Source organism: Lithobates pipiens, unplaced genomic scaffold, assembly GCF_037356315.1.
Source record: "Lithobates pipiens isolate NorthernLeopardFrog02 unplaced genomic scaffold, aLitPip1_a1.2 Scaffold_35, whole genome shotgun sequence".
Taxonomy (NCBI): domain Eukaryota; kingdom Metazoa; phylum Chordata; class Amphibia; order Anura; family Ranidae; genus Lithobates; species Lithobates pipiens.
The window spans coordinates 6,055,783-6,083,396 of NW_027507811.1; the positions used below are offsets into that span (position 1 = coordinate 6,055,783).

Sequence of the window (27,614 nt, forward strand, 5' to 3'; positions counted from 1 at the left end):
GCCTGCCCGTGCCATTCTGTCGTGCGCTGGTCGGGAAGTGGCTAAACAACGGGCGGTACGCTTTCAGATAAAAGTGGTCTCTGCGACAGATTCGCCGCAAAATCACTTTTATCGGGGGGCAGGAGAGGGGTTCTCTCCCCTCATGAGACATGGAGCCAAGTGAGGGAAAAATGGCCCCCAATCTGGCTCCATAACTTTGAATGACAGAAGCGACGTCAAACGTCACTTCCGCCCAATGGTCTTCAAGAGGGAGTGTTTTGTTTTTATTTAAAAAAAAAGTATATATATATATATATAATATACTGTATATCCAGCTTCTTAGCAGGAACAGTTGCGATGGCCACTGGTGAAACCTCGCTCACGGTACGGCTGTAAAGCAAGAGGTCATCAGGCTTACTGCCCTTGAGACTTTTCTGAGTGAAACCCGCTGGTTGGTTTGCAGGTATGCAATCATCTGAATCGCCATCTCCACCTTCAAATCTATTGAGCAAATCTCGTACCCGAGATATGTTACTCTCTGGGCCGGAATCGGGGATTTCTCCCTGTTGATTAGCCAGTCTAGCGACTGGAGAAATTCCTGCACAGTCTGGAGATTCTTCTCTAGTTTCTGGTGTGACTCTGCCACTACTAGGGGGTCGTCCGGGTAAGGGATGACTGTAATCGATTTTAGTCTTATTGGTGCCAACGCATCTCCTGGGACTTTTTGCAAAGATGCGTGGCGCCGATGACAACCCCCCGAAGGGCAGCACCTGGAACTGAAGATGTCGGATCTTCGATCCCATCTTCACGGCTAGTCTCAGGAATTTTTTGGTATGCTGGATGAATAGGAATGTGCAAGTAGACATCCCTGAAATCCAGTGTTGCGCTTTGGGTAAAGCAGATTCTTGATCGAAAATACTGACTCCACGCAAAAGTTTTTCTATTTCATTGAACGATTGAGAGAGAGCGAAGGTTCAAGATCAGGCGATACTTCCCCGAAGGCTTCTTTTTATCGCAAAGACATGGGAGTAAAAGCCTTTGCCCTGATCTGACCAAGGGACCGGGATCAGGACTTTCTGATCTACCAAATCTCCAATCTGGAGACATAGGGCAGTCGCCTTTTACTCGGTCTTGGGGAGGGATGGTGACCAACAACCTTTCTGGTGAATGGGAATCAAATTCCAGTCTGTGCCCATTGGTCACTAGATTTAGAATGAACGGGCTTAAGGTGACTTCTGCCCACTGTGGGAGGAAGGCTCTTAATCATTCCCCCACTGGTGTGGCAGGAGTCATTGTGGCTTGGCAGGTTGTTGAGATGGGTTAATTAAGACACCCCCCCCCCCCCCCCACTTACCTCTGCCTATGTGCCCTATCCAATGCTTCTTGGACCTGCTTTCTTTTTCTTGGGGAGCATGCTGTCTGCCTTGGCCTCGAAAGAAAAAATTCTGGCAGTTGGCTTCTTTTTACTTTCTGTAAAATACTTTTTCCTGTCAGCCGTGCGCTCTAGGGCTTCCTGCAATCCTGGGCCAAACAAATGGTCACCTGTTAGAGGAAGACCACACAGGCTCAGCTTAGAAGCGGAGTCCCCCCAACCACATTTTGAGAAAGAGACTTGGCTGAATTTACTAAGTCCGAGGTTCCGGCTGCCATCCTAGCCGACTCCACAGAGAAATTAGCCAGGAAGCCCGAAAGAGTTGTGGAAAGAACTTATGGATCTGATCCAGGCATGTACTGGCCATTGGGACTCCTGGGAGATTCCCGGTGGGCCGATGGCTCAGTGGGCCGGTCAGGTGCAGTCCTGGAGCCACTCCTCTCTGACAGTGAGTGATCGCGATTTCACTACTGTCATGAGGAGAAGCTTCCGTTATATGCTGGAGAGAGCATTAGGCGTTATGCTCCCTCCAGCCTGCAGGGGAAGATTGACAGCTGGCCGACTTTCCTTCCTCTCTCCCCTATCACTTGTTATAACATGACTGGAGAGAGGAAGATAAGCTGCCTTCAGAACTGTGAGTACACATGGGGGGGGGATGCTCTGATGTAAGGGGCTGCTGATGGGACTCTGATGTAAGGGGCTGGTGATGGGACTCTGATGTAAGGGGGCTGGTGCTGGGACTCTGATGTAAGGGGGCTGCTGATGCGACACTGATGTAAGGGGGTGCTGATGGCACACTCTGATGTAAGGGGGCTTCTGATGGGACACTCTGATGTAAGGGGGCTGCTGATGGGACACTCTGATGTAAGGGGGTGCTGATGGGACACTCTGATGTAAGTGGGCCGGTCTGGATCAAGTCCAGGGCCAAATTTCTGTCCCAGTCCAGCCCTAAACTGATCCCTTGCAGGTCCTGCAAAAAGGTGCGTTTTGTATATGTGTTAACCATAACTTGAGGTTTTTGGCTACACAAGTAGATGCTAAGGCTGGCTTAAGACTCAAAATCGATGAGTCCCAAGCCCTGCCTAAAAGTGTATCGCCCCCACTTGACCGTGGGATCCCTAAGAGTGCCCGTGTCGTCAAACACTAGGTCAGTATTTTGGGACATTTTTGAAAGAGGCGCGTCCAACTTGGGGCATTTGTTCCAAGGCTAGCGATGCGTCTTCCTCAAAAGGAAACCTTCTTTTCAGGTTACTGGGGAAAAAAAAGGGTTTGTGTCTGGATTCTCCCATTCTAATTTAATTGTATCTAGAAGGGAGCTGTGCACAGGAAAAGCTCTGGCCTTCCTATTCCTTCATACATAAGATCGTGCTTGGACATTTTCACCTTCTCTTAAATTTTCGAGTGTCGCATAGATAGCTTTTAACAAGTCATCGACATCTTCTAGTGCCAGCCTATACCTAGAGCCCCTGATGGATTCCCTATCCTTAGGCCCTTCTCCTGACCCTGAATCTTCCTGAGAACAACGGGAGATCTAATCTCCTTCTCCTGGATCCTCACTTTCCACACTCTGAGGCTCCAGCAGGCTGTAGACCTATCCGAAGATGGACCCTGATAGGGAACTTGTATTTTGTCAATTAGGGATTTGAAAGAGCTAAATGTCGACATGAACTCATCCCTTACAGACGTAAGCATCTTCTGACAAGATATTGTGGGGTCATCCTTAACCAAGTTATCTATGCATGTACAGCAGACTGCTTTACTCCAGGAGGAGCTCAGTTTTCCCAAGCAGACTGCACATTTCCTCTTGGGTGGTTGCGCCTGGGCCTTGTCCTCAATCCTTGGCCTGCAATCGGAAATCAAATGACTACCAGGTAGAAAAGTCAGTCAACCCCAATTTCTCCAAAACACACCCCAGTGCAGGAGAGAGAGGAAGGGTGCCCCCTTCACCAAGCCCCCTAAGCCTATGGTGTCAGAGGAAGAAAAACCAGGAGGAGCTCGGTTTTCCCAAGCAGACTGCAAATTTCCTCTTGGATGGTTGAGCCTGGGCCTTGTACTCAATCCTTGGCCTTCAATCGGAAATCAAATGACCACCAGGTAAAAAAGTCAGTCAACCCCAATTTCTTCAAAACACACCCCAGTGCAGGAGAGAGAGGAAAGGTGCTCCCTTCACCAAGCCCCCTAAGCCTATGGTGTCAGAGGAAGAAAAACCCCACAGGATTTTCCAGAGGGAATCATCCCCAGGCTTTACCTGTGAGGTGCTGGTTCCAGAGCCTCCGTCCATTGTCAGGGCAGGAGCTGCAGAGGAGTCCATCCTGCTATTCCAGTGCTTCCACAGCCTCTGCTGTGTCCCACCATTCACACCAGCTGCCCTGCATCTGTCAGGGCTGGGCTCAGCCCTTCCTTCTCTGAACTGGCCGTTCAGATATTGGCTAATTGCCAGCTCCCATCTCTCTCCACAGTTACCCAGCTGTTGATGATCCTGGTTCTCAGTACTGCCTACTTAAGCCATCCAGTCCAGAGGATCTCTGCCTTTGCCTTGGCCACATCACAAGAAACTATCTCCTGCATTCCTGTTTAAAGGCTTTGCTGACATCCCTTCTGGCTCCAGATCCTGCTTGCTGTTCCACTGCATTGACCCCTGACTTCTGGCTTGGCTGACTATCCGTTCTGGTTATTGAACTTCAGCTATGCTTTGACTATGTTTGTTCTTTTTACTTTTATTATTATATTATTAAACAAGTGTGATTTAACTGTACTTCTGTCTCGGCCTGATTTTGTGGTTTCTGACAGCATCCCCTGTTCACACCTTTAAAAAGACTGGAACCAGCGTCTTCGGTGCCCGCTGATGATGTCACCGCACTAAGAAATCACTCTCTGCCATTTTCCACTGGGCCAGCGTGGAATGCAAGAGCCCCCCCCCCCCCCTGCTCCTTCTGCCTTCCATGTTCAGGAATCAGCCTTTCTTGCTCTGGCATGGCCAGCTACACTGCCAGTCGGAGGTGGCACCATGAGGGCTATGGAAGGCCTCCAGGACTAGCCAAACTGGGGCTTCATCCTGCTCCCTCCCAAAATCTTCCCTGGTCGTGGCCCTTCCCAGGCACTGAGGGCAGAGGATCAGCAGTTCGCCTCCACTCCTTCAAGATGAGGTATCGCTCAGGACTTTAAGGAGAAGGTTAGTTGAGCTTTTTGTCTCCTGAGAACCCACTGGACAGCTCCATGAGACCCAGTGAACCAAATTCCGGAAAAATGTTAACCCCCCCGTCTGGAGGAATCACTAATACTGAAAGGGGGGGCCTGGAGGACCGCCATTTATCTAGTGGGGTTAACGTGTTAACAAAGCAAGGACTGTTTGTTCCTGAAAGGGGAGATGTCCATCCATCCTGGACAATGAAGGTTTCAAAGTTCTGACGGGCTGACTCTGCTAGGAGAGAGAAGGAGGGGGTGTCACTGCTGGTTGGGTCCTTCTAGGAGAGAGGACGAGGGGGTGTCACAGCTGGTTGGGTCCCTCCAGGAGAGAGAAGAAAGGGGTGTCACTGCTGGTTGGGTCCCTCTAGGAGAGAGAAGGAGGAGGTGTCACTGCCAGTTGAGTCCCTGTAGGAGAGAGAAGGAGGGGGTGTCACTGCCGGTTGGGTCCCTCTAGGAGAGAGAAGGAGGGGGTGTCACTGCCGGTTGGGTCCCTCTAGGAGAGAGAATGAGGAGGTGTCACTGCCGGTTGGGTCCCTCTAGGAGAGAGAAGGAGGGGTGTCACAGCCAGTTGGGTCCCTGTAGGAGAGAGAAGGAGGGGGTGTCACTGCTGGTTGGGTCCCTCCAGGAGAGAGAAGGAGGGGGTGTCACTGCTGGTTGGGTCCCTCTAGGAGAGAGAAGGAGGGGGTGTCACTGCTGGTTGGGTTCCTCTAGGAGAGAGAAGGAGGGGGTGTCACTGCTGGTTGGGTCCCTCTAGGAGAGAGAAGGAGGAGGTGTCACTGCCAGTTGAGTCCCTGTAGGAGAGAGAAGGAGGGGGTGTCACTGCCGGTTGGGTCCCTCTAGGAGAGAGAAGGAGGGGGTGTCACTGCCGGTTGGGTCCCTCTAGGAGAGAGAATGAGGAGGTGTCACTGCCGGTTGGGTCCCTCTAGGAGAGAGAAGGAGGGGTGTCACAGCCAGTTGGGTCCCTGTAGGAGAGAGAAGGAGGGGGTGTCACTGCTGGTTGGGTCCCTCTAGGAGAGAGAAGGAGGGGGTGTCACTGCTGGTTGGGTTCCTCTAGGAGAGAGAAGGAGGGGGTGTCACTGCTGGTTGGGTCCCTCTAGGAGAGAGAAGGAGGAGGTGTCACTGCCGGTTGGGTCCCTCTAGAAGAGAGAAGGAGGGGGTGTCACAGCCAGTTGGGTCCCTGTAGGAAAGAGAAGGAGGGGGTGTCACTGCTGGTTGGGTCCCTCTAGGAGAGAGAAGGAGGGGGTGTCACTGCCGGTTGGGTCCCTCTAGGAGAGAGAAGGAGGGGGTGTCACTGCTGGTTGGGTCCCTCTAGATGAGAGGAGGGGGTGTCACTGCCGGTTGAGTCCCTCTAGGAGAGAGAAGGAGGGGGTGTCACTGCCGGTTGGGTCCCTCTAGGAGAGAGAAGGAGGAGGTGTCACTGCTGGTTGGGTCCCTCTAGGAGAGAGAAGGAGGGGGTGTCACTGCTGGTTGGGTCCCTCTAGGAGAAAGAAGGAGGGGGTGTCACTGCTGGTTGGGTTCCTCTAGGAGAGAGAAGGAGGAGGTGTCACTGCTGGTTGGGTCCCTCTAGGAGAGAGAAGGAGGGGCTTTCACTGCTGGTTGGGTCCCTCTAGGAGAGAGAAGGAGGTGGTGTCACTGCTGGTTGGTCCCTCTAGGAGAGAGAAGGAGGGGGTGTCACTGCTGGTTGGGTTTCTCTAGGAGAGAGAGGAGGTGGTGTCACTGCTGGTTGGTCCCTCTAGGAGAGAGAAGGAGGGGGTGTCACTGCTGGTTGGGTTTCTCTAGGAGAGAGAGGAGGGGGTGTCACTGCTGGTTGGGTCCCTCTAGGAGAGAAAAGGAGGGGGTGTAACTGCCAGTTGAGTCCCTCTAGGAGAGAGAAGGAGGGGGTGTCACTGCCGGTTGGTTCCCTCTAGGAGAGAGAAGGAGGGGGTGTCACTGCCAGTTGGTTCCCTCTAGGAGAGAGAAGGAGGGGGTGTCACTGCTGGTTGGGTCCCTCTAGGAGAAAGAAGGAGGGGGTGTCACTGCTGGTTGGGTTCCTCTAGGAGAGAGAAGGAGGAGGTGTCACTGCTGGTTGGGTCCTTCTAGGAGAGAAAAGGAAGGGGTGTCACTGCCAGTTAAATCCCTCTAGGAGAGAGAAGGAGGAGGTGTCACTTCCGGTTGGGTCCTTCTAGGAGAGAGAAGGAGGGGGTGTCACTGCTGGTTGGGTCCCTCTAGGAGAGAGAAGGAGGGGGTGTCACTGCCGGTTGGGTCCCTCTAGGAGAGAGAGAAGGAGGGGGTGTCACTGCCAGTTAAATCCCTCTAGGAGAGAGAAGGAGGGGGTGTCACTGCTGGTTGGGTCCCTCTAGGAGAAAGAAGGAGGGGGTGTCACTGCTGGTTGGGTTCCTCTAGGAGAGAGAAGGAGGAGGTGTCACTGCTGGTTGGGTCCTTCTAGGAGAGAAAAGGAGGGGGTGTTACTGCTGGTTGGGTTCCTCTAGGAGAGAGAAGGAGGGGGTGTCACCGCTGGTTGGGTCCGTCTAGGAGAGAGAAGGAGGGGGTGTCACTGCTGGTCGGGTCCCTCTAGGAGAGAGGAGGAGGGGGTTTCACTGCTGGTTGGGTCCCTCTTGGAGAGAGAAGGAGGGGGTGTCACTGCCAGTTGGATCCGTCTAGGAGAGAGAAGGAGGAGGTGTCACTGCTGGTTGGATCCCTCTAGGGGAGAGAAGGAGGGGGTGTCACTGCTGGTCGGGTCCTTCTAAGAGAGAGAAGTAGGGGGTGTCATTGCCGGTTGGGTCCCTCTAGGAGAGAGGAGGAGGGGGTTTCACTGCTGGTTGGGTCCCTCTAGGAGAGAGGAGGAGGGGGTTTCACTGCTGGTTGAGTCCCTCTAGGAGAGAGAAGGAGGGGGTGTCATTGCTGGTTGGGTTCCTCTAGGACAGAGAAGGAGGGGGTGTCACTGCCGGTTGGGTCCCTCTAGGAGAGAGAAGGAGGGGGTGTCATTGCTGGTTGGGTTCCTCTAGGACAGAGAAGGAGGGGGTGTCACTGCTGGTTGGGTCCCTCTAGGAGAGAGAAGGAGGGGTGTCACTGCCGGTTGGGTCCCTCTAGGAGAGAGAAGGAGGGGGTGTCACTGCCGATTGGGTCCCTCTAGGAGAGAGAAGGAGGGGGTGTCATTGCTGGTTGGGTTCCTCTAGGAGAGAGAAGGAGGGGTTGTCACTGCTGGTTGGGTCCCTCTAGGAGAGAGAAGGAGGGGGTGTCACTGCTGGTTGAGTCCCTCTAGGTGAGAGAAGGAGGGGGTGTCACTGCCGGTTGGGTCTCTCTAGGAGAGAGAAGGAGGGGTTGTCACTGCCGGTTGGGTCCCTCTAGGAGAGAGAAGGAGGGGGTGTCATTGCCGGTTGGGTCCCTCTAGGAGAGAGGAGGGGGGGTTTCACTGCTGGTTGGGTCCCTCTAGGAGAGAGGAGGAGGGGGTATCACTGCAGGTTGGGTCCCTCTAGGAGAGAGAAGGAGGGGGTGTCACTGCTGGTTGGGTCCCTCTAGGAGAAAGAAGGAGGGGGTGTCACTGCTGGTTGGGTCCTTCTAGGAGAGAAAAGGAGGGGGTGTTACTGCTGGTTGGGTTCCTCTAGGAGAGAGAAGGAGGAGGTGTCACTGCTGGTTGGGTCCTTCTAGGAGAGAAAAGGAGGGGGTGTTACTGCTGGTTGGGTTCCTCTAGGAGAGAGAAGGAGGGGGTGTCACCGCTGGTTGGGTCCCTCTAGGAGAGAGAAGGAGGGGGTGTCACTGCTGGTCGGGTCCCTCTAGGAGAGAGGAGGAGGGGGTTTCACTGCTGGTTGGGTCCCTCTTGGAGAGAGAAGGAGGGGGTGTCACTGCCAGTTGGATCCGTCTAGGAGAGAGAAGGAGGAGGTGTCACTGCTGGTTGGATCCCTCTAGGGGAGAGAAGGAGGGGGTGTCACTGCTGGTCGGGTCCTTCTAAGAGAGAGAAGTAGGGGGTGTCATTGCCGGTTGGGTCCCTCTAGGAGAGAGGAGGAGGGGGTTTCACTGCTGGTTGGGTCCCTCTAGGAGAGAGGAGGAGGGGGTTTCACTGCTGGTTGGGTCCCTCTAGGAGAGAGAAGGAGGGGGTGTCATTGCTGGTTTGGTTCCTCTAGGACAGAGAAGGAGGGGGTGTCACTGCCGGTTGGGTCCCTCTAGGAGAGAGAAGGAGGGGGTGTCATTGCTGGTTGGGTTCCTCTAGGACAGAGAAGGAGGGGGTGTCACTGCTGGTTGGGTCCCTCTAGGAGAGAGAAGGAGGGGGTGTCACTGCCGATTGGGTCCCTCTAGGAGAGAGAAGGAGGGGGTGTCATTGCTGGTTGGGTTCCTCTAGGAGAGAGAAGGAGGGGGTGTCACTGCTGGTTGAGTCCCTCTAGGTGAGAGAAGGAGGGGGTGTCACTGCCGGTTGGGTCTCTCTAGGAGAGAGAAGGAGGGGTTGTCACTGCCGGTTGGGTCCCTCTAGGAGAGAGAAGGAGGGGGTGTCACTGCCGGTTGGGTCCCTCTAGGTGAGAGAAGGAGGGGGTGTCACTGCCGGTTGGGTTCCTCTAGGAGAGAGAAGGAGGGGTTGTCACTGCTGGTTGGGTCCCTCTAGGAGAGAGAAGGAGGGGGTGTCACTGCTGGTTGAGTCCCTCTAGGTGAGAGAAGGAGGGGGTGTCACTGCCGGTTGGGTCTCTCTAGGAGAGAGAAGGAGGGGTTGTCACTGCCGGTTGGGTCTCTCTAGGAGAGAGAAGGAGGGGTTGTCACTGCCGGTTGGGTCCCTCTAGGAGAGAGGAGGGGGGGGTTTCACTGCTGGTTGGGTCCCTCTAGGAGAGAGGAGGAGGGGGTTTCACTGCTGGTTGGGTCCCTCTAGGAGAGAGAAGGAGGGGGGTGTCACTGCCGGTTGGGTCCCTCTAGGAGAGAGAAGGAGGTGGTGTCATTGCTGGTTGGGTTCCTCTAGGACAGAGAAGGAGGGGGTGTCACTGCTGGTCGGGTCCCTCTAGGAGAGAGGAGGAGGGGGTTTCACTGCTGGTCGGGTCCCTCTAGGAGAGAGAAGGAGGGGGTGTCACTGCCGGTTGGGTCCCTCTAGGAGAGAGATGGAGGGGGTGTCACTGCTGGTTGGGTCCTTCTAGGAGGGAGAAGGAGGGGGTGTCACTGCCGGTTGGGTCCATCTAGGAGAGAGAAGGAGGGGGTGTCACTGCCGGTTGGGTCCATCTAGGAGAGAGAAGGAGGGGGTGTCACTGCTGGTTAAATCCCTATAGGTGAGAGAAGGAGGGGGTGTCACTGCCGGTTGGGTCCCTCTAGGAGAGAGAAGGAGGGGGTGTCATTGCCGGTTAGGTCCCTCTAGGAGAGAGGAGGAGGGGGTTTCACTGCTGGTTGGGTCCCTCTAGGAGAGAGAAGGAGGGGGTGTCACTGCCGGTTGGGTCCCTCTAGGAGAGAGAAGGAGGGGGTGTCACTGCTGGTTGGGTTCCTCTAGGAGAGAGAAGGAGGGGGTGTCACTGCTGGTTGGATCCCTCTAGGAGAGAGAAGGAGGGGGTGTCACTGCTGGTTGGATCCCTCTAGGAGAGAGAAGGAGGGGGTGTCACTGCCGGTTGGGTCCTTCTAGGAGAGAGAAGGAGGAGGTGTCACTGCTGGTTGGGTCCCTCTAGGAGAGAGGAGGAGGGGGTGTCACTGCCGGTTGGGTCCCTCTAGGAGAGAGAAGGAGGGGGTGTCACTGCCGGTTGGGTCCCTCTAGGAGAGAGAAGGAGGGGGTGTCACTGCCGGTTGGGTCCCTCTAGGAGAGAGGCGGGGGTGTCACTGCTGGACGGATCCCTCTAGGAGAGAGGAGGAGGGGGTGTCGCTGCTGGTCGGATCCCTCTAAGAGAGAGAAGGAGGGGGTGTCGCTGCCGGTTGGGTCCCTCTATGAGAGAGAAGGAGGGGGTGTCACTGCTGGTTGGGTCCATCTAGGAGAGAGAAGGAGGGGGCGTCACTGCTGGTTGGGTCCCTCTAGGAGAGAGAAGGAGGGGGTGTCACTGCCGGTTGGGTCCCTCTATGAGAGAGGAGGAGGGGGTGTCACTGCTGGTTGGGTCCCTCTAGGAGAGAGAAGGAGGGGGTGTCGCTGCCGGTTGGGTCCCTCTAGGAGAGAGAAGGAGGGGGTGTCGCTGCCGGTTGGGTCCCTCTATGAGAGAGAAGGAGGGGGTGTCACTGCTGGTTGGGTCCCTCTAGGAGAGAGAAGGAGGGGGCGTCACTGCTGGTTGGGTCCCTCTAGGAGAGAGAAGGAGGGGGTGTCACTGCCGGTTGGGTCCCTCTATGAGAGAGGAGGAGGGGGTGTCACTGCTGGTCGGGTCCTTCTAGGAGAGAGAAGGAGGGGGTGTCACTGCTGGTTGGGTCCCTCTAGGAGAGAGAAGGAGGGGGTGTCACTGCCGGTTGGGTCCCTCTAGGAGAGAGAAGGAGGGGGTGTCACGGCTGGTCGGGTCCCTCTAGGAGAGAGAAGGAGGGGGTGTCACTGCCGGTTGGGTCCCTCTAGGAGAGAGAAGGAGGGGTTTCACTGCTGGTTGGGTCCCTCTAGGAGAGAGAAGGAAGGGGCGTCACTGCTGGTTGGGTCCCTCTAGGAGAGAGAAGGAGGGGGTGTCACTGCCGGTTGGGTCCCTCTAGGAGAGAGAAGGAGGGGGCGTCACTGCTGGTTGGGTCCCTCTAGGAGAGAGAAGGAGGGGTGTCACTGCTGGTTGGGTCCCTCCAGGAGAGAGAAGGCAGGGTTGTCACAGCCGGTTGGGTCCCTCTAGGAGAGTGAAGGAGGGGGTGTCACTGCTGGTCGGATCCCTCTAGGAGAGAGAAGGAGGGGGTGTCGCTGCTGGTCGGATCCCTCTAGGAGAGAGGAGGAGGGGGTGTCACTGCTGGTTGGGTTCCTCTAGAAGAGAGAAGGAGGGGGTGTCACTGCTGGTCGGATCCCTCTAGGAGAGAGAAGGAGGGGGTGTCGCTGCTGGTCGGATCCCTCTAGGAGAGAGGAGGAGGGGGTGTCACTGCTGGTTGGGTTCCTCTAGAAGAGAGAAGGAGGGGGTGTCACTGCCGGTTGGGTCCCTCTAGGAGAGAGAAGGAGGTGGTGTCACTGCTGGTTGGGTTCCTCTAGGAGAGAGAAGGAGGGGGTGTCACTGCCGGTTGGGTCCCTCTAGGAGAGAGAAGGAGGTGGTGTCACTGCTGGTTGGGTTCCTCTAGGAGAGAGAAGGAGGGGGTGTCACTGCCGGTTGGGTCCCTCTAGGAGAGAGAAGGAGGGGGTGTCACTGCTGGTCGGGTCCCTCTAGGAGAGAGAAGGAGGGGGTGTCACTGCTGGTTGGGTCCCTCTAGGAGAGAGAAGGAGGGGGCGTCACTGCTGGTTGGGTCCCTCTATGAGAGAGAAGGAGGGGGTGTCACTGCCGGTCAGGTTCCTCTAGGAGAGAGAAGGAGGGGGTGTCACGGCTGGTCGGGTCCCTCTAGGAGAGAGAAGGAGGGGGTGTCACTGCCGGTTGGGTTCCTCTAGGAGAGAGAAGGAGGGGGTGTCATTGCTGGTTGTGTTCCTCTAGGAGAGAGAAGGAGGGGGTGTCACAGCCGGTTGGGTCCCTCTAGGAGAGAGAAGGAGGGGGTGTCACTGCTGGTTGAGTCCCTCTAGGTGAGAGAAGGAGGGGGTGTCACTGCCGGTTGGGTCCCTCTAGGAGAGAGAAGGAGGGGGTGTCATTGCCGGTTAGGTCCCTCTAGGAGAGAGGAGGAGGGGGTTTCACTGCTGGTTGGGTCCCTCTAGGAGAGAGAAGGAGGGGGTGTCACTGCCGGTTGGGTCCTTCTAGGAGAGAGAAGGAGGGGGTGTCATTGCTGGTTGGGTTCCTCTAGGAGAGAGAAGGAGGGGGTGTCACTGCTGGTTGGGTCCCTCTAGGAGAGAGGAGGAGGGGGTTTCACTGCTGGTCGGGTCCCTCTAGGAGAGAGAAGGAGGGGGTGTCACTGCTGGTCGGGTCCCTCTAGAAGAGAGAAGGAGGGGGTGTCACTGCTGGTTGGATCCCTCTAGGAGAGAGAAGGAGGGGGTGTCACTGCCGGTTGGGTCCTTCTAGGAGAGAGAAGGAGGGGGTGTCACTGCCGGTTGGGTCCCTCTAGGAGAGAGAAGGAGGGGGCGTCACTGCTGGTTGGGTCCCTCTAGGAGAGAGAAGGAGGGGTGTCACTGCTGGTTGGGTCCCTCCAGTAGAGAGAAGGCAGGGTTGTCACAGCCGGTTGGGTCCCTCTAGGAGAGTGAAGGAGGGGGTGTCACTGCTGGTTGGTTCCCTCTAGGAGAGAGAAGGAGGGGGTGTCACTGCTTTTCGGATCCCTCTAGGAGAGAGAAGGAGGGGTGTCACTGCTGGTCGGGTCCTCTAGAAGAGAGAAGGAGGGGGTGTCACTGCTGGTTGGATCCCTCTAGGAGAGAGAAGGAGGGGGTGTCACTGCCGGTTGGGTCCTTCTAGGAGAGAGAAGGAGGGGGTGTCACTGCCGGTTGGGTCCCTCTAGGAGAGAGAAGGAGGGGGCGTCACTGCTGGTTGGGTCCCTCTAGGAGAGAGAAGGAGGGGTGTCACTGCTGGTGGGTCCCTCCAGTAGAGAGAAGGCAGGGTTGTCACAGCCGGTTGGGTCCCTCTAGGAGAGTGAAGGAGGGGGTGTCACTGCTGGTTGGTTCCCTCTAGGAGAGAGAAGGAGGGGGTGTCACTGCTTTTCGGATCCCTCTAGGAGAGAGAAGGAGGGGGTGTCGCTGCTGGTCGGATCCCTCTAGGAGAAAGGGGGGGGGGGTGTCACTGCTGGTTGGGTTCCTCTAGAAGAGAGAAGGAGGGGGTGTCACTGCCGGTCGGGTTCCTCTAGTAGAGAGAAGGAGGGGGTGTCACGGCTGGTCGGGTCCCTCTAGGAGAGAGAAGGAGGGGGTGTCACTGCTGGTTGAGTCCCTCTAGGTGAGAGAAGGAGGGGGTGTCACTGCCGGTTGGGTCTCTCTAGGAGAGAGAAGGAGGGGTTGTCACTGCCGGTTGGGTCTCTCTAGGAGAGAGAAGGAGGGGTTGTCACTGCCGGTTGGGTCCCTCTAGGAGAGAGGAGGGGGGGGTTTCACTGCTGGTTGGGTCCCTCTAGGAGAGAGGAGGAGGGGGTTTCACTGCTGGTTGGGTCCCTCTAGGAGAGAGAAGGAGGGGGGTGTCACTGCCGGTTGGGTCCCTCTAGGAGAGAGAAGGAGGTGGTGTCATTGCTGGTTGGGTTCCTCTAGGACAGAGAAGGAGGGGGTGTCACTGCTGGTCGGGTCCCTCTAGGAGAGAGGAGGAGGGGGTGTCACTGCCGGTTGGGTCCCTCTAGGAGAGAGAAGGAGGGGGTTTCACTGCTGGTCGGGTCCCTCTAGGAGAGAGAAGGAGGGGGTGTCACTGCCGGTTGGGTCCCTCTAGGAGAGAGATGGAGGGGGTGTCACTGCTGGTTGGGTCCTTCTAGGAGGGAGAAGGAGGGGGTGTCACTGCCGGTTGGGTCCATCTAGGAGAGAGAAGGAGGGGGTGTCACTGCCGGTTGGGTCCATCTAGGAGAGAGAAGGAGGGGGTGTCACTGCTGGTTAAATCCCTATAGGTGAGAGAAGGAGGGGGTGTCACTGCCGGTTGGGTCCCTCTAGGAGAGAGAAGGAGGGGGTGTCATTGCCGGTTAGGTCCCTCTAGGAGAGAGGAGGAGGGGGTTTCACTGCTGGTTGGGTCCCTCTAGGAGAGAGAAGGAGGGGGTGTCACTGCCGGTTGGGTCCCTCTAGGAGAGAGAAGGAGGGGGTGTCACTGCTGGTTGGGTTCCTCTAGGAGAGAGAAGGAGGGGGTGTCACTGCTGGTTGGATCCCTCTAGGAGAGAGAAGGAGGGGGTGTCACTGCTGGTTGGATCCCTCTAGGAGAGAGAAGGAGGGGGTGTCACTGCCGGTTGGGTCCTTCTAGGAGAGAGAAGGAGGAGGTGTCACTGCTGGTTGGGTCCCTCTAGGAGAGAGGAGGAGGGGGTGTCACTGCCGGTTGGGTCCCTCTAGGAGAGAGAAGGAGGGGGTGTCACTGCCGGTTGGGTCCCTCTAGGAGAGAGAAGGAGGGGGTGTCACTGCCGGTTGGGTCCCTCTAGGAGAGAGGCGGGGGTGTCACTGCTGGACGGATCCCTCTAGGAGAGAGGAGGAGGGGGTGTCGCTGCTGGTCGGATCCCTCTAAGAGAGAGAAGGAGGGGGTGTCGCTGCCGGTTGGGTCCCTCTATGAGAGAGAAGGAGGGGGTGTCACTGCTGGTTGGGTCCCTCTAGGAGAGAGAAGGAGGGGGCGTCACTGCTGGTTGGGTCCCTCTAGGAGAGAGAAGGAGGGGGTGTCACTGCCGGTTGGGTCCCTCTAGGAGAGAGAAGGAGGGGGTGTCACTGCCGGTTGGGTCCCTCTAGGAGAGAGGAGGAGGGGGTGTCACTGCTGGTTGGGTCCCTCTATGAGAGAGGAGGAGGGGGTGTCACTGCTGGTTGGGTCCCTCTAGGAGAGAGAAGGAGGGGGTGACGCTGCCGGTTGGGTCCCTCTAGGAGAGAGAAGGAGGGGGTGTCGCTGCCGGTTGGGTCCCTCTATGAGAGAGAAGGAGGGGGTGTCACTGCTGGTTGGGTCCCTCTAGGAGAGAGAAGGAGGGGGCGTCACTGCTGGTTGGGTCCCTCTAGGAGAGAGAAGGAGGGGGTGTCACTGCCGGTTGGGTCCCTCTATGAGAGAGGAGGAGGGGGTGTCACTGCTGGTCGGGTCCTTCTAGGAGAGAGAAGGAGGGGGTGTCACTGCTGGTTGGGTCCCTCTAGGAGAGAGAAGGAGGGGGTGTCACTGCCGGTTGGGTCCCTCTAGGAGAGAGAAGGAGGGGGTGTCACGGCTGGTCGGGTCCCTCTAGGAGAGAGAAGGAGGGGGTGTCACTGCCGGTTGGGTCCCTCTAGGAGAGAGAAGGAGGGGTTTCACTGCTGGTTGGGTCCCTCTAGGAGAGAGAAGGAAGGGGCGTCACTGCTGGTTGGGTCCCTCTAGGAGAGAGAAGGAGGGGGTGTCACTGCCGGTTGGGTCCCTCTAGGAGAGAGAAGGAGGGGGCGTCACTGCTGGTTGGGTCCCTCTAGGAGAGAGAAGGAGGGGTGTCACTGCTGGTTGGGTCCCTCCAGGAGAGAGAAGGCAGGGTTGTCACAGCCGGTTGGGTCCCTCTAGGAGAGTGAAGGAGGGGGTGTCACTGCTGGTCGGATCCCTCTAGGAGAGAGAAGGAGGGGGTGTCGCTGCTGGTCGGATCCCTCTAGGAGAGAGGAGGAGGGGGTGTCACTGCTGGTTGGGTTCCTCTAGAAGAGAGAAGGAGGGGGTGTCACTGCTGGTCGGATCCCTCTAGGAGAGAGAAGGAGGGGGTGTCGCTGCTGGTCGGATCCCTCTAGGAGAGAGGAGGAAGGGGTGTCACTGCTGGTTGGGTTCCTCTAGAAGAGAGAAGGAGGGGGTGTCACTGCCGGTTGGGTCCCTCTAGGAGAGAGAAGGAGGTGGTGTCACTGCTGGTTGGGTTCCTCTAGGAGAGAGAAGGAGGGGGTGTCACTGCCGGTTGGGTCCCTCTAGGAGAGAGAAGGAGGGGGTGTCACTGCTGGTCGGGTCCCTCTAGGAGAGAGAAGGAGGGGGTGTCACTGCTGGTTGGGTCCCTCTAGGAGAGAGAAGGAGGGGGCGTCACTGCTGGTTGGGTCCCTCTATGAGAGAGAAGGAGGGGGTGTCACTGCCGGTCAGGTTCCTCTAGGAGAGAGAAGGAGGGGGTGTCACGGCTGGTCGGGTCCCTCTAGGAGAGAGAAGGAGGGGGTGTCACTGCCGGTTGGGTTCCTCTAGGAGAGAGAAGGAGGGGGTGTCATTGCTGGTTGTGTTCCTCTAGGAGAGAGAAGGAGGGGGTGTCACAGCCGGTTGGGTCCCTCTAGGAGAGAGAAGGAGGGGGTGTCACTGCTGGTTGAGTCCCTCTAGGTGAGAGAAGGAGGGGGTGTCACTGCCGGTTGGGTCCCTCTAGGAGAGAGAAGGAGGGGGTGTCATTGCCGGTTAGGTCCCTCTAGGAGAGAGGAGGAGGGGGTTTCACTGCTGGTTGGGTCCCTCTAGGAGAGAGAAGGAGGGGGTGTCACTGCCGGTTGGGTCCTTCTAGGAGAGAGAAGGAGGGGGTGTCATTGCTGGTTGGGTTCCTCTAGGAGAGAGAAGGAGGGGGTGTCACTGCTGGTTGGGTCCCTCTAGGAGAGAGGAGGAGGGGGTTTCACTGCTGGTCGGGTCCCTCTAGGAGAGAGAAGGAGGGGGTGTCACTGCTGGTCGGGTCCCTCTAGTAGAGAGAAGGAGGGGGTGTCACTGCTGGTTGGATCCCTCTAGGAGAGAGAAGGAGGGGGTGTCACTGCCGGTTGGGTCCTTCTAGGAGAGAGAAGGAGGGGGTGTCACTGCCGGTTGGGTCCCTCTAGGAGAGAGAAGGAGGGGGCGTCACTGCTGGTTGGGTCCCTCTAGGAGAGAGAAGGAGGGGTGTCACTGCTGGTTGGGTCCCTCCAGTAGAGAGAAGGCAGGGTTGTCACAGCCGGTTGGGTCCCTCTAGGAGAGTGAAGGAGGGGGTGTCACTGCTGGTTGGTTCCCTCTAGGAGAGAGAAGGAGGGGGTGTCACTGCTGGTCGGATCCCTCTAGGAGAGAGAAGGAGGGGGTGTCGCTGCTGGTCGGATCCCTCTAGGAGAGAGGGGGGGGGGTGTCACTGCTGGTTGGGTTCCTCTAGAAGAGAGAAGGAGGGGGTGTCACTGCCGGTCGGGTTCCTCTAGTAGAGAGAAGGAGGGGGTGTCACGGCTGGTCGGGTCCCTCTAGGAGAGAGAAGGAGGGGGTGTCACTGCCGGTTGGGTCCCTCTAGGAGAGAGAAGGAGGTGGTGTCACTGCTGGTTGGGTTCCTCTAGGAGAGAGAAGGAGGGGGTGTCACTGCCGGTTGGGTCCCTCTAGGAGAGAGAAGGAGGGGGTGTCACTGCTGGTCGGGTCCCTCTAGGAGAGAGAAGGAGGGGGTGTCACTGCTGGTTGGGTCCCTCTAGGAGAGAGAAGGAGGGGGTGTCACTGCTGGTCGGGTCCCTCTAGGAGAGAGAAGGAGGGGGTGTCACTGCTGGTTGGGTCCCTCTAGGAGAGAGAAGGAGGGGGTGTCACTGCTGGTCGGGTCCCTCTATGAGAGAGAAGGAGGGGGTGTCACTGCCGGTCGGGTTCCTCTAGGAGAGAGAAGGAGGGGGTGTCACGGCTGGTCGGGTCCCTCTAGGAGAGAGAAGGAGGGGGTGTCATGGCTGGTTGGGTCCCTCTAGGAGAGAGAAGGAGGGGGTGTCACTGCTGGTCGGGTCCCTCTAGGAGAGAGAAGGAGGGGGCGTCACTGCTGGTTGGGTCCCTCTAGGAGAGAGAAGGAGGGGGTGTCACTGCCGGTTGGGTCCCTCTATGAGAGAGAAGGAGGGGGTGTCACTGCCGGTCGTGTCCCTCTAGGAGAGAGAAGGAGGGGGCGTCACTGCTGGTTGGGTCCCTCTAGGAGAGAGAAGGAGGGGGTGTCACTGCCGGTTGGGTCCCTCTATGAGAGAGAAGGAGGGGGTGTCACTGCCGGTCGGGTCCCTCTAGGAGAGAGAAGGAGGGGGCGTCACTGCTGGTTGGGTCCCTCTAGGAGAGAGAAGGAGGGGGTGTCACTGCCGGTTGGGTCCCTCTATGAGAGAGGAGGAGGGGGTGTCACTGCTGGTCGGGTCCTTCTAGGAGAGAGAAGGAGGGGGTGTCACTGCTGGTTGGGACCCTCTAGGAGAGAGAAGGAGGGGGTGTCACTGCCGGTTGGGTCCCGCTAGGAGAGAGAAGGAGGGGTGTCACGGCTGGTCGGGTCCCTCTAGGAGAGAGAAGGAGGGGGTGTCACTGCCGGTTGCGTCCCTCTAGGAGAGAGAAGGAGGGGTGTCACTGCTGGTTGGGTCCCTCTAGGAGAGAGAAGGAGGGGGCGTCACTGCTGGTTGGGTCCCTCTAGGAGAGAGAAGGAGGGGGTGTCACAGCCGGTTGGGTCCCTCTAGGAGAGTGAAGGAGGGGGTGTCACTGCTGGTTGGGTCCCTCTAGGAGAGAGAAGGAGGGGGTGTCACTGCCGGTTGGGTCCCTCTAGGAGAGAGAAGGAGGGGGCGTCACTGCTGGTTGGGTCCCTCTAGGAGAGAGAAGGAGGGGGTGTCACTGCTGGTTGGGTCCCTCCAGGAGAGAGAAGGCAGGGTTGTCACAGCCGGTTGGGTCCCTCTAGGAGAGTGAAGGAGGGGGTGTCACTGCTGGTTGGGTCCCTCTAGGAGAGAGAAGGAGGGGGTGTCACTGCTGGTCGCATCCCTCTAGGAGAGAGAAGGAGGGGGTGTCGCTGCTGGTCGGATCCCTCTAGGAGAGAGGAGGAGGGGTGTCGCTGCCGGTTGGGTCCCTCTAGGAGAGAGAAGGAGGGGGCGTCACTGCTGGTTGGGTCCCTCTAGAAGAGAGAAGGAGGGGGTGTCACTGCTGGTTGGGTCCCTCCAGGAGAGAGAAGGCAGGGTTGTCACAGCCGGTTGGGTCCCTCTAGGAGAGTGAAGGAGGGGGTGTCACTGCTGGTTGGGTCCCTCTAGGAGAGAGAAGGAGGGGGTGTCACTGCTGGTCGCATCCCTCTAGGAGAGAGAAGGAGGGGGTGTCGCTGCTGGTCGGATCCCTCTAGGAGAGAGGAGGAGGGGGTGTCGCTGCCGGTTGGGTCCCTCTAGGAAAGAGAAGGAGGGGGTGTCACTGCCGGTTGGGTCCCTCTATGAGAGAGAAGGAGGGGGTGTCACTGCTGGTCGGGTCCCTCTAGGAGAGAGAAGGAGGGGGCGTCACTGCCGGTTGGGTCCCTCTAGGAGAGAGAAGGAGGAGGTGTCACTGCCGGTTGGGTCCCTCTAGGAGAGAGAAGGAGGGGGTGTCACTGCCGGTTGGGTCCCTCTAGGAGAGAGAAGGAGGGGGTGTCACTGCCGTTTGGGTCCCTCTAGGAGAGTGAATGAGGGGGTGTCACTGCTGGTCGGGTCCCTCTAGGAGAGAGAAGGAGGGGGTGTCACTGCTGGTTGGGTCCCTCTAGGAGAGAGAAGGAGGGGGCGTCACTGCTGGTTGGGTCCCTCTATGAGAGAGAAGGAGGGGTGTCACTGCCGGTCGGGTTCCTCTAGGAGAGAGAAGGAGGGGGTGTCACGGCTGGTCGGGTCCCTCTAGGAGAGAGAAGGAGGGGGTGTCACTGCCGGTTGGGTCCCTCTAGGAGAGAGAAGGAGGGGGTGTCACTGCTGGTTGGGTCCCTCTAGGAGAGAGAAGGAGGGGGTGTCACTGCCGGTTGGGTCCCTCTAGTAGAGAGAGGGAGGGGGTGTCACTGCCGGTTGGGTCCCTCTAGGAGAGAGAAGGAGGGGGTATCACTGCCGTTTGGGTCCCTCTAGGAGAGAGAATGAGGGGGTGTCACTGCTGGTCGGGTCCCTCTAGGAGAGAGAAGGAGGGGGTGTCACTGCTGGTTGGGTCCCTCTAGGAGAGAGAAGGAGGGGGCGTCACTGCTGGTTGGGTCCCTCTATGAGAGAGAAGGAGGGGGTGTCACTGCCGGTCGGGTTCCTCTAGGAGAGAGAAGGAGGGGGTGTCACGGCTGGTCGGGTCCCTCTAGGAGAGAGAAGGAGGGGGTGTCACTGCCGGTTGGGTCCCTCTAGGAGAGAGAAGGAGGGGGTGTCACTGCTGGTTGGGTCCCTCTAGGAGAGAGAAGGAGGGGGTGTCACTGCTGGTTGGGTCCCTCTAGGAGAGAGAAGGAGGGGGTGTCACTGCTGGTCGGGTCCCTCTAGGAGAGAGAAGGAGGGGGTGTCACTGCTGGTTGGGTCCCTCTATGAGAGAGAAGGAGGGGGTGTCACTGCCGGTCGGGTTCCTCTAGGAGAGAGAAGGAGGGGGTGTCACGGCTGGTGGTTGGGTCCCTCTAGGAGAGAGAAGGAGGGGGTGTCACTGCTGGTCGGGTCCCTCTAGGAGAGAGAAGGAGGGGGTGTCACTGCTGGTTGGGTCCCTCTAGGAGAGAGAAGGAGGGGGCGTCACTGCTGGTTGGGTCCCTCTATGAGAGAGAAGGAGGGGGTGTCACTGCCGGTCGGGTTCCTCTAGGAGAGAGAAGGAGGGGGTGTCACGGCTGGTGGTCGGGTCCCTCTAGGAGAGAGAAGGAGGGGGTGTCACGGCTGGTTGGGTCCCTCTAGGAGAGAGAAGGAGGGGGTGTCACTGCCGGTTGGGTCCCTCTAGGAGAGAGAAGGAGGGGCGTCACTGCTGGTTGGGTCCCTCTAGGAGAGAGAAGGAGGGGGTGTCACTGCTGGTTGGGTCCCTCTAGGAGAGAGAAGGAGGGGGTGTCACTGCTGGTTGGGTCCCTCTAGGGAGAAAAGGAGGAGGTGTCACTGCTAGGGTGCCCACGTGTCCCGGATTGCCCGGGATTGTCCCGGATTTCACATTTTTGTCCCGTGTCCCGGGCACCTTCATTCCGGGACAATACAGTGTCCCGGATTGAAACAAAACACAATCTGCTCCACGAGTCTCTCTCCCTCTCCCTGTCTGCCGCCGGCCCGCCGCGGCGCCGCCACACACAGTCACAGACTAGTGTCAGAGTCGGACTCACACTACACAGGCAGCGCACAGGAGGAGGATGACTCACACATGCAGTCTGGTTGCTAGGCTAGGGGCCGCCCCGCGTCTAGCAACCAGTGACGTCAGCCTGATGGGCGGGCTGAGACGGAGCTGGTGGCACTGTCTGGCAGTGAGTGTGGGCAATGCACCCCCCCCCGCAGGCCCCGCACAGTACGTACCTTAGCCAGAGTGACGCCACTGACGACACAGGGCGCCTCACTTAAATTAAAGTCTCCAGGCCAGTCAGCACTCAGCAGCTTCAGTCTCGTGTCCTCTCACTGCCTGTGCTCTCACTGAGATTCCTCCTCAGATTCCTCCTCCAGAGCCCAGGCTCCTCCCGCCCACGAGGTCCTGCAGTTAAAATACAGACACTGACAAACTTCCAGGAGTCCAGGTTAGTGTACAATTCTGCTGCTGTCCCCCTCCCCCTCCATTCTGCTGCTGACTGTCCTCCTCCATTCTTTCTGCTGCTGTCCCCCTCCAGTCTTCCTCTGTGTCCCCCTCTTTTCTGTTGCTGTCCCCCTCCCTTCTTCCTCCGTGCGCCCCTCCGTTCTTCCTCTGTGACCCCCTCCGTTCTTCCTCTGTGTCCCCCTCCGTTCTTCCACTGTGTCCCCCTATGTTTTTCCTCTGTGTCCCCCTCTGTTCTTCCTCCATTTTTCCTCCGTGTCCCCCTCTGTTCTTCCTCCGTGTCCCCCTCCGTTCTTCCTCCGTGTCCCCCTCCGTTCTTCCTCCGTGTCCCCCTCCGTTCTTCCTCCGTGTCCCCCTCCGTTGTTTCTCAGTGTCCCCCTCCGTTGTTTCTCAGTGTCCCCCTCCGTTGTTTCTCAGTGTCCCCCTCCGTTGTTTCTCAGTGTCCCCCTCCATTCTTCCTCCATGTCCCCCACCATTCTTTCTCAGTGTCCCCCTCCATTCTGCTGCTGTCCCCCACTGTTCTTCCTCCGTCTCCCCCCCGATCTTCCTCCATGTCCCCCTCTGTTTTTCCTCCGTGTCCCCCTCTGTTCTGCTGCTGGTCCCCTCTGTTCTGCTGCTGTCTCCCTCCATTCTTTCTCCGTGTCCACCTCTGTTCTTCCTCCGTGTCCCCCTATGTTCTGCTGGTGTCCCCCTCCATTCTTCCTCTGTGTCCCCCTCCGTTCTTCCTCTGTGTCCCCCTCCGTTTTTCCTCCGTGTCCCCCTCTGTTCTTCCTCCATTTTTCCTCCGTGTCCCCCTCCGTTGTTTCTCAGTGTCCCCCTCCGTTCTTCCTCCATGTCCCCCACCATTCTTTCTCAGTGTCCCCCTCCGTTCTGCTGCTGTCCCCCACCGTTCTTCCTCCGTCTCCCCCCCGATCTTCCTCCATGTCCCCCTCTGTTCTGCTGCTGTTCCCCTCTGATCTGCTGCTGTCCCCCTCCATTCTTTCTCCGTGTCCCCTCTGTTCTTCCTCCATGTCCCCCTCTGTTCTTCCTCCGTGTTCCCCTATGTTCTGCTGGTGTCCCCCTCCATTCTTCCTCTGTGTCCCCCTCCGTTCTTCCTCTGTGTCCCCCTCCATTCTTCCTCTGTGTCCCCCTCCGTTCTTCCTCTGTGTCCCCCTCCGTTTTTCCTCCGTGTCCCCCTCTGTTCTTCCTCCATTTTTCCTCCGTGTCCCCCTCCGTTGTTTCTCAGTGTCCCCCTCCGTTGTTTCTCAGTGTCCCCCTCCGTTCTTCCTCCATGTCCCCCACCATTCTTTCTCAGTGTCCCCCTCCGTTCTGCTGCTGTCCCCCACCGTTCTTCCTCCGTCTCCCCCCCGATCTTCCTCCATGTCCCCCTCTGTTCTGCTGCTGTTCCCCTCTGTTCTGCTGCTGTCCCCCTCCATTCTTTCTCCGTGTCCCCCTCTGTTCTTCCTCCATGTCCCCCTCTGTTCTTCCTCCGTGTTCCCCTATGTTCTGCTGGTGTCCCCCTCCATTCTTCCTCTGTGTCCCCCTCCGTTCTTCCTCTGTGTCCCCCTCCGTTCTTCCTCTGTGTCCCCCTCCGTTTTTCCTCCGTGTCCCCCTCCGTGTACATTGCATACCTGTCTAAACTGGTTACCACTGTTTGCATTTTTTTCCCCAAAAAATTGGCAAAAAAAGGTATCAAAAACCATCTTTTTTAGGCGGGTGCGGGGGGGGGGGGGGGGGGGTTGTCCCTGAATGGCAGTTTGGAAATGTGGTCACCCTAGTCACTGCCGGTTGGGTCCCTCTAGGAGAGAGAAGGAGGGGCGTCACTGCTGGTTGGGTCCCTCTAGGAGAGAGAAGGAGGAGGTGTCACTGCTGGTTGGGTCCCTCTAGGAGAGAGAAGGAGGGGATGTCACTACCGGTTGGGTCCCTCTAGGAGAGAGAAGGAGGGGGTGTCACTGCTGGTTGGGTCCCTCTAGGAGAGAGAAGGAGGGGATGTCACTGCCGGTTGGGTCTCTCTAGGAGAGAGAAGGAGGGGGTGTCACTGCTGGTTGGGTCCCTCTAGGAGAGAGAAGGAGGGGGTGTCACTGCTGGTCGGGTCCCTCTAGGAGAGAGAAGGAGGGGGTGTCACTGCTGGTTGGGTCCCTCTAGGAGAGAGAAGGAGGGGGTGTCACTGCCGGTTGGGTCCCTCTAGGAGAGAGAAGGAGGGGCGTCACTGCTGGTTGGGTCCCTCTAGGAGAGAGAAGGAGGGGGTGTCACTGCTGGTCGGGTCCCTCTAGGAGAGAGAAGGAGGGGGTGTCACTGCTGGTTGGGTCCCTCTAGGAGAGAGAAGGAGGGGGCGTCACTGCCGGTTGGGTCCCTCTAGGAGAGAGAAGGAGGGGGTGTCACTACCGGTTGGATCCCTCTAGGAGAGAGAAGGAGGGGGTGTCACGGCTGGTTGGGTCCCTCTAGGAGAGAGAAGGAGGGGGTGTCACTGCCGGTTGGGTCCCTCTAGGAGAGAGAAGGAGGGGGTGTCACTGCCGGTTGGGTCCCTCTAGGAGAGAGAAGGAGGGGGCGTCACTGCCGGTTGGGTCCCTCTAGGAGAGAGAAGGAGGGGGTGTCACTGCCGGTTGGGTCCCTCTAGGAGAGAGAAGGAGGGGGCGTCACTGCCGGTTGGGTCCCTCTACCAGTATAGTCTGATCTTCGGCAGAAGCTTCAAAAGAAGACCTCCTGGTGAGGGAGGATCTAGATATTGATTGTGGATGAAGAGAAGGGGAGCTCACACTACAGGACAGGCCTGACAATTTTAGTACAATTGTTATCAGCCTGCACAGGTAGCTTTTCCTGCTTGGAGAGCGCCACCTGCTGGCTGAAAGTGGAAAATATTACATTTTCAGATGTAACATTTCATATTTACCTGATAAAAATGCAAACATACTTTTTTTGCATGAAACAAATAAAGATGATATTTCCAATCATAAACTCCTGATATTCTTTGTAAATTGATTGATAAAAGTCTTCCAGATTTATATGATAAAATAAGCCCCATCATTGAGGTCAGTGAGAAGAAAGTCTAATCTCAGGCCATCATTGATGGTCGTTGTTGATGCTTACCTGATCACACACTCCTGCAGCCTAGGGTTGCCACCTGTCCGGGATTCACCTGGACAGATTGGGTTTTGAATCATGTGTCTGGGTTTCAGTCCGCCTGAAACCTGGGCACAAAATTCAAACATGAATGTGACTCGGAACAGGGGCTGATAGAAGGGTGAGGGGGCACTATGTGTGCCACATTACTATTCCTTTTGGAGTGCCTTAAGATCTTCTAGGTCTATTACAATCCTATAATGTATAGAAAAAATTGCTGTGCACCGCTAAAGTGTCCTGGTTTGGCTTGAAGAAAAAGTGGCAATCCTACCGCTGCCTCTCTGTTGAGGTCGGAGTTCTACTTTCACTGTTGGAAAGGAGATCGCTCCACCCAACAGTCTCCGATGATGGAACCCAGAGAGTGTTCCAGTCATCCCCACCTCACTGCCAGACTGAACAGAGTCCTGGAACCTGCTGGGTCAGGACATGACTGGACAGTAGACTGAATCCTGGGACTGTCCTGCAGCATTCGAGACCCTTGGCAACAATGACAAAGGGTGTTGAAACTACGAGACGTTTCTCGGGGGCTGCAGTTCCTCTGAGCTCCACAAGATGGCGAGCTCACTTTTACCCAGACAGGAAGTTTCTGTGGAAGACAGGAAGTGATGTCAGGCACACACAGGAAGTGATGTCAGGTATAAATAAGAAGTTCGGGGTGAGAAGTGAGTCGGGAGGAAGTAGTGAGGAGACATTGCTGGAAGTGGCAGAAGAGGAGGTAATCAGATCTTATTTTCTATTTACACCCAGTAACCCCCCCCCCCCCCGTCATGTTCCGTCCTCTTCCTCCATTGTCACTGTGCTTATCTCTAGTTAGCAGCGCTGTTTCCATATTAGGTTAATGATATCGAGCATCCCCACCCCTTTGTTGCCATTAGGGTTGACATTTTTTCTTCAAGCCAAGCCCAAACTTTTTAGAGGCACACAGTAATTGTTTTTCTTTTCTAGTATACACTATAGGATTGTAACAAACCTGGGACACCATTGGGCACTCCAAAGAGAATAGTAATGTGGCGCACACAGTGCCCTCTCACCCTCCTGTCAGGCCCTGTTTCGAGCCACATTACTGTCTGAATTATGTGGGCTGAAACCCGGACACATGATTCAAAACCCGGACTGTCCAGGTGACAACCACCCGTCCTCCTCCACTTTCATCTTCAGTTACTCCATCACCCCCCCCCCCCCCCCAACATCACATTCCCCTTGTACGGAGACAACGACTTCCACTGCGTTCAGTGAGAGGGAAGGAAGAGGCCAGTTCTTTTTTACCTCCAGCAGAGAAGAGACGTTAGAGGAAAGCAGGGTGATAGTGTGAAGCATTTGGAGGAATGTCCTTTTGTAACCAAATCCCTCGCTCTCTTCTCTCCTCAGTTGTCCCTCCTTTTAGTCTGATGTATAGACCTCTACATGAGCAAATCTCCACTGGAGGCAGCTTGACATCAATCCCTCGTACATTCCCATCCTAATATTGTCCAACCAGTACTGTGCAGATTATTTTCTGGTACCAATTATTGTTCCACAGGAAACCTGTATAGATCACATGACCAATGAGAATGGAGGTGAACCAAAGTCACGTGACTGAGAAGATACTAAACCTCACCCTGGAGATCATCTACCTGCTGACGGGAGAGGTGAGGAGGATTCTGTGAGGTCACATGACATCGCTCTTATCTCTATTAATAAAACACAGACCTGACCGGAGAGGTGAGGAGGATTCTGGGAGGTCACATGACATCACTCTTATCTCTATTAATAAAACACAGACCTGACCGAAGAGGTGAGGAGGATTCTGGGAGGTCACATGACATCACTCTTATCTCTATTAAAAACACAGACCTGACCGGAGAGGTGAGAAGGATTTTGGGAGGTCACATGACATCACTCTTATCTCTATTAATAAAACACAGACCTGACCGGAGAGGTGAGGAGGATTCTGGGAGGTCACATGACATCACTCTTATCTCTATTAATAAAACACAGACCTGACCGGAGAGGTGAGGAGGATTCTGGGAGGTCACATGACATCGTTCTTATCTCTATTAAAAACACAGACCTGACCGGAGAGGTGAGGAGGATTCTGGGAGGTCACATGACATCACTCTTATCTCTATTAATAAAACACAGACCTGACCGGAGAGGTGAGGAGGATTCTGGGAGGTCACATGACATCACTCTTATCTCTATTAATAAAAACACAGACCTGACCGGAGAGGTGAGGAGGATTCTGGGAGGTCACATGACATCACTCTTATCTCTATTAATAAAACACAGACCTGACCGGAGAGGTGAGGAGGATTCTGGGAGGTCACATGACATCACTCTTATCTCTATTAATAAAACACAGACCTGACCGGAGAGGTGAGGAGGATTCTGGGAATCTAACATGATGTTCCTATTGGTTCCCCAATACAGAGATTTCCTCTTGTGAAGTCCGGTGATCACATGACCATCACAGTGCCTCCATGTGACTCCCTAAAACCTGAGATACACAACATGGAGAAGATTCTAGAAGTCACCAAGAAGATGATGGAGCTGCTGACAGGAGAGGTGAGGAGGATTCTGGGAATTGTGGGACATTATCCAGTAACAGACAAGGGATGTGTCTGGATGGTGACTGTATCATTGTGTGTGTCAGGTTCCTATAAGGTGTCAGGATGTCACTGTCTATTTCTCCATGGAGGAGTGGGAGTATTTAGAAGGACACAAGGATCTCTACAAGGACGTCATGATGGACAATCAGCCGCCCCTCACATCACCGGGTAAGAGGAGACTTTATTGTAAAGGAGAGAGCAGTACGGAGGCTCCACCTAGATCCCCCATCACCTGATAAACACATGTAGCACCCTCCTAGATAGGTACTGGGGGATTAGATAAGTTAGAATTAGTGGGTTTTTAATGGGTAAATTGAGTTGCCACTCTAGTTGATTTAAAAAGATATTCTGCTCACTGTATTCGGTGAAGCTGCGATCTGCTAGTCAGGTCTGCTCAGTTTGTTTAGCTGCTACCAGTCTGGTCTATAGGTTCCTCTGTATCCAGTGAACTGGAGAAGTTGGACAGTAGGTGTGGAGCTA

At 56.6% G+C, this 27,614-nt stretch overlaps 2 protein-coding genes across 2 annotated transcripts in view; both read left to right on the forward strand.

Annotated features, from left to right (window-relative positions):
• LOC143955528 (uncharacterized) overlaps nt 1-27,614 on the forward strand; it is a 240,998-nt gene that overhangs the window by 183,716 nt on the left and 29,668 nt on the right. The gene's annotated exons all lie outside the window — the stretch shown is intronic.
• On the forward strand, nt 25,759-27,388 carry LOC143956033 (gastrula zinc finger protein XlCGF66.1-like). The gene is made up of 3 exons (XM_077466165.1): nt 25,759-26,174; nt 26,956-27,090; nt 27,179-27,388. Exons 1-3 carry the CDS (start codon nt 26,091-26,093, stop codon nt 27,368-27,370), a joined length of 411 nt encoding a protein of 136 aa, XP_077322291.1. The 5' UTR covers nt 25,759-26,090; the 3' UTR covers nt 27,371-27,388.

What these genes read in the sequence shown, in the direction of transcription:
- LOC143956033 (XM_077466165.1), top strand. Translation starts at nt 26,091, where the DNA reads ATGAGAATGGAGGTGAACCAAAGTCACGTGACTGAGAAGATACTAAAC. An exon ending in TCTACCTGCTGACGGGAGAG is followed by an intron (nt 26,175 to 26,955) that starts GTGAGGAGGATT and finishes TCCCCAATACAG; the next exon opens with AGATTTCCTCTTGTGAAGTC. An exon ending in TGGAGCTGCTGACAGGAGAG is followed by an intron (nt 27,091 to 27,178) that starts GTGAGGAGGATT and finishes TGTGTGTGTCAG; the next exon opens with GTTCCTATAAGGTGTCAGGA.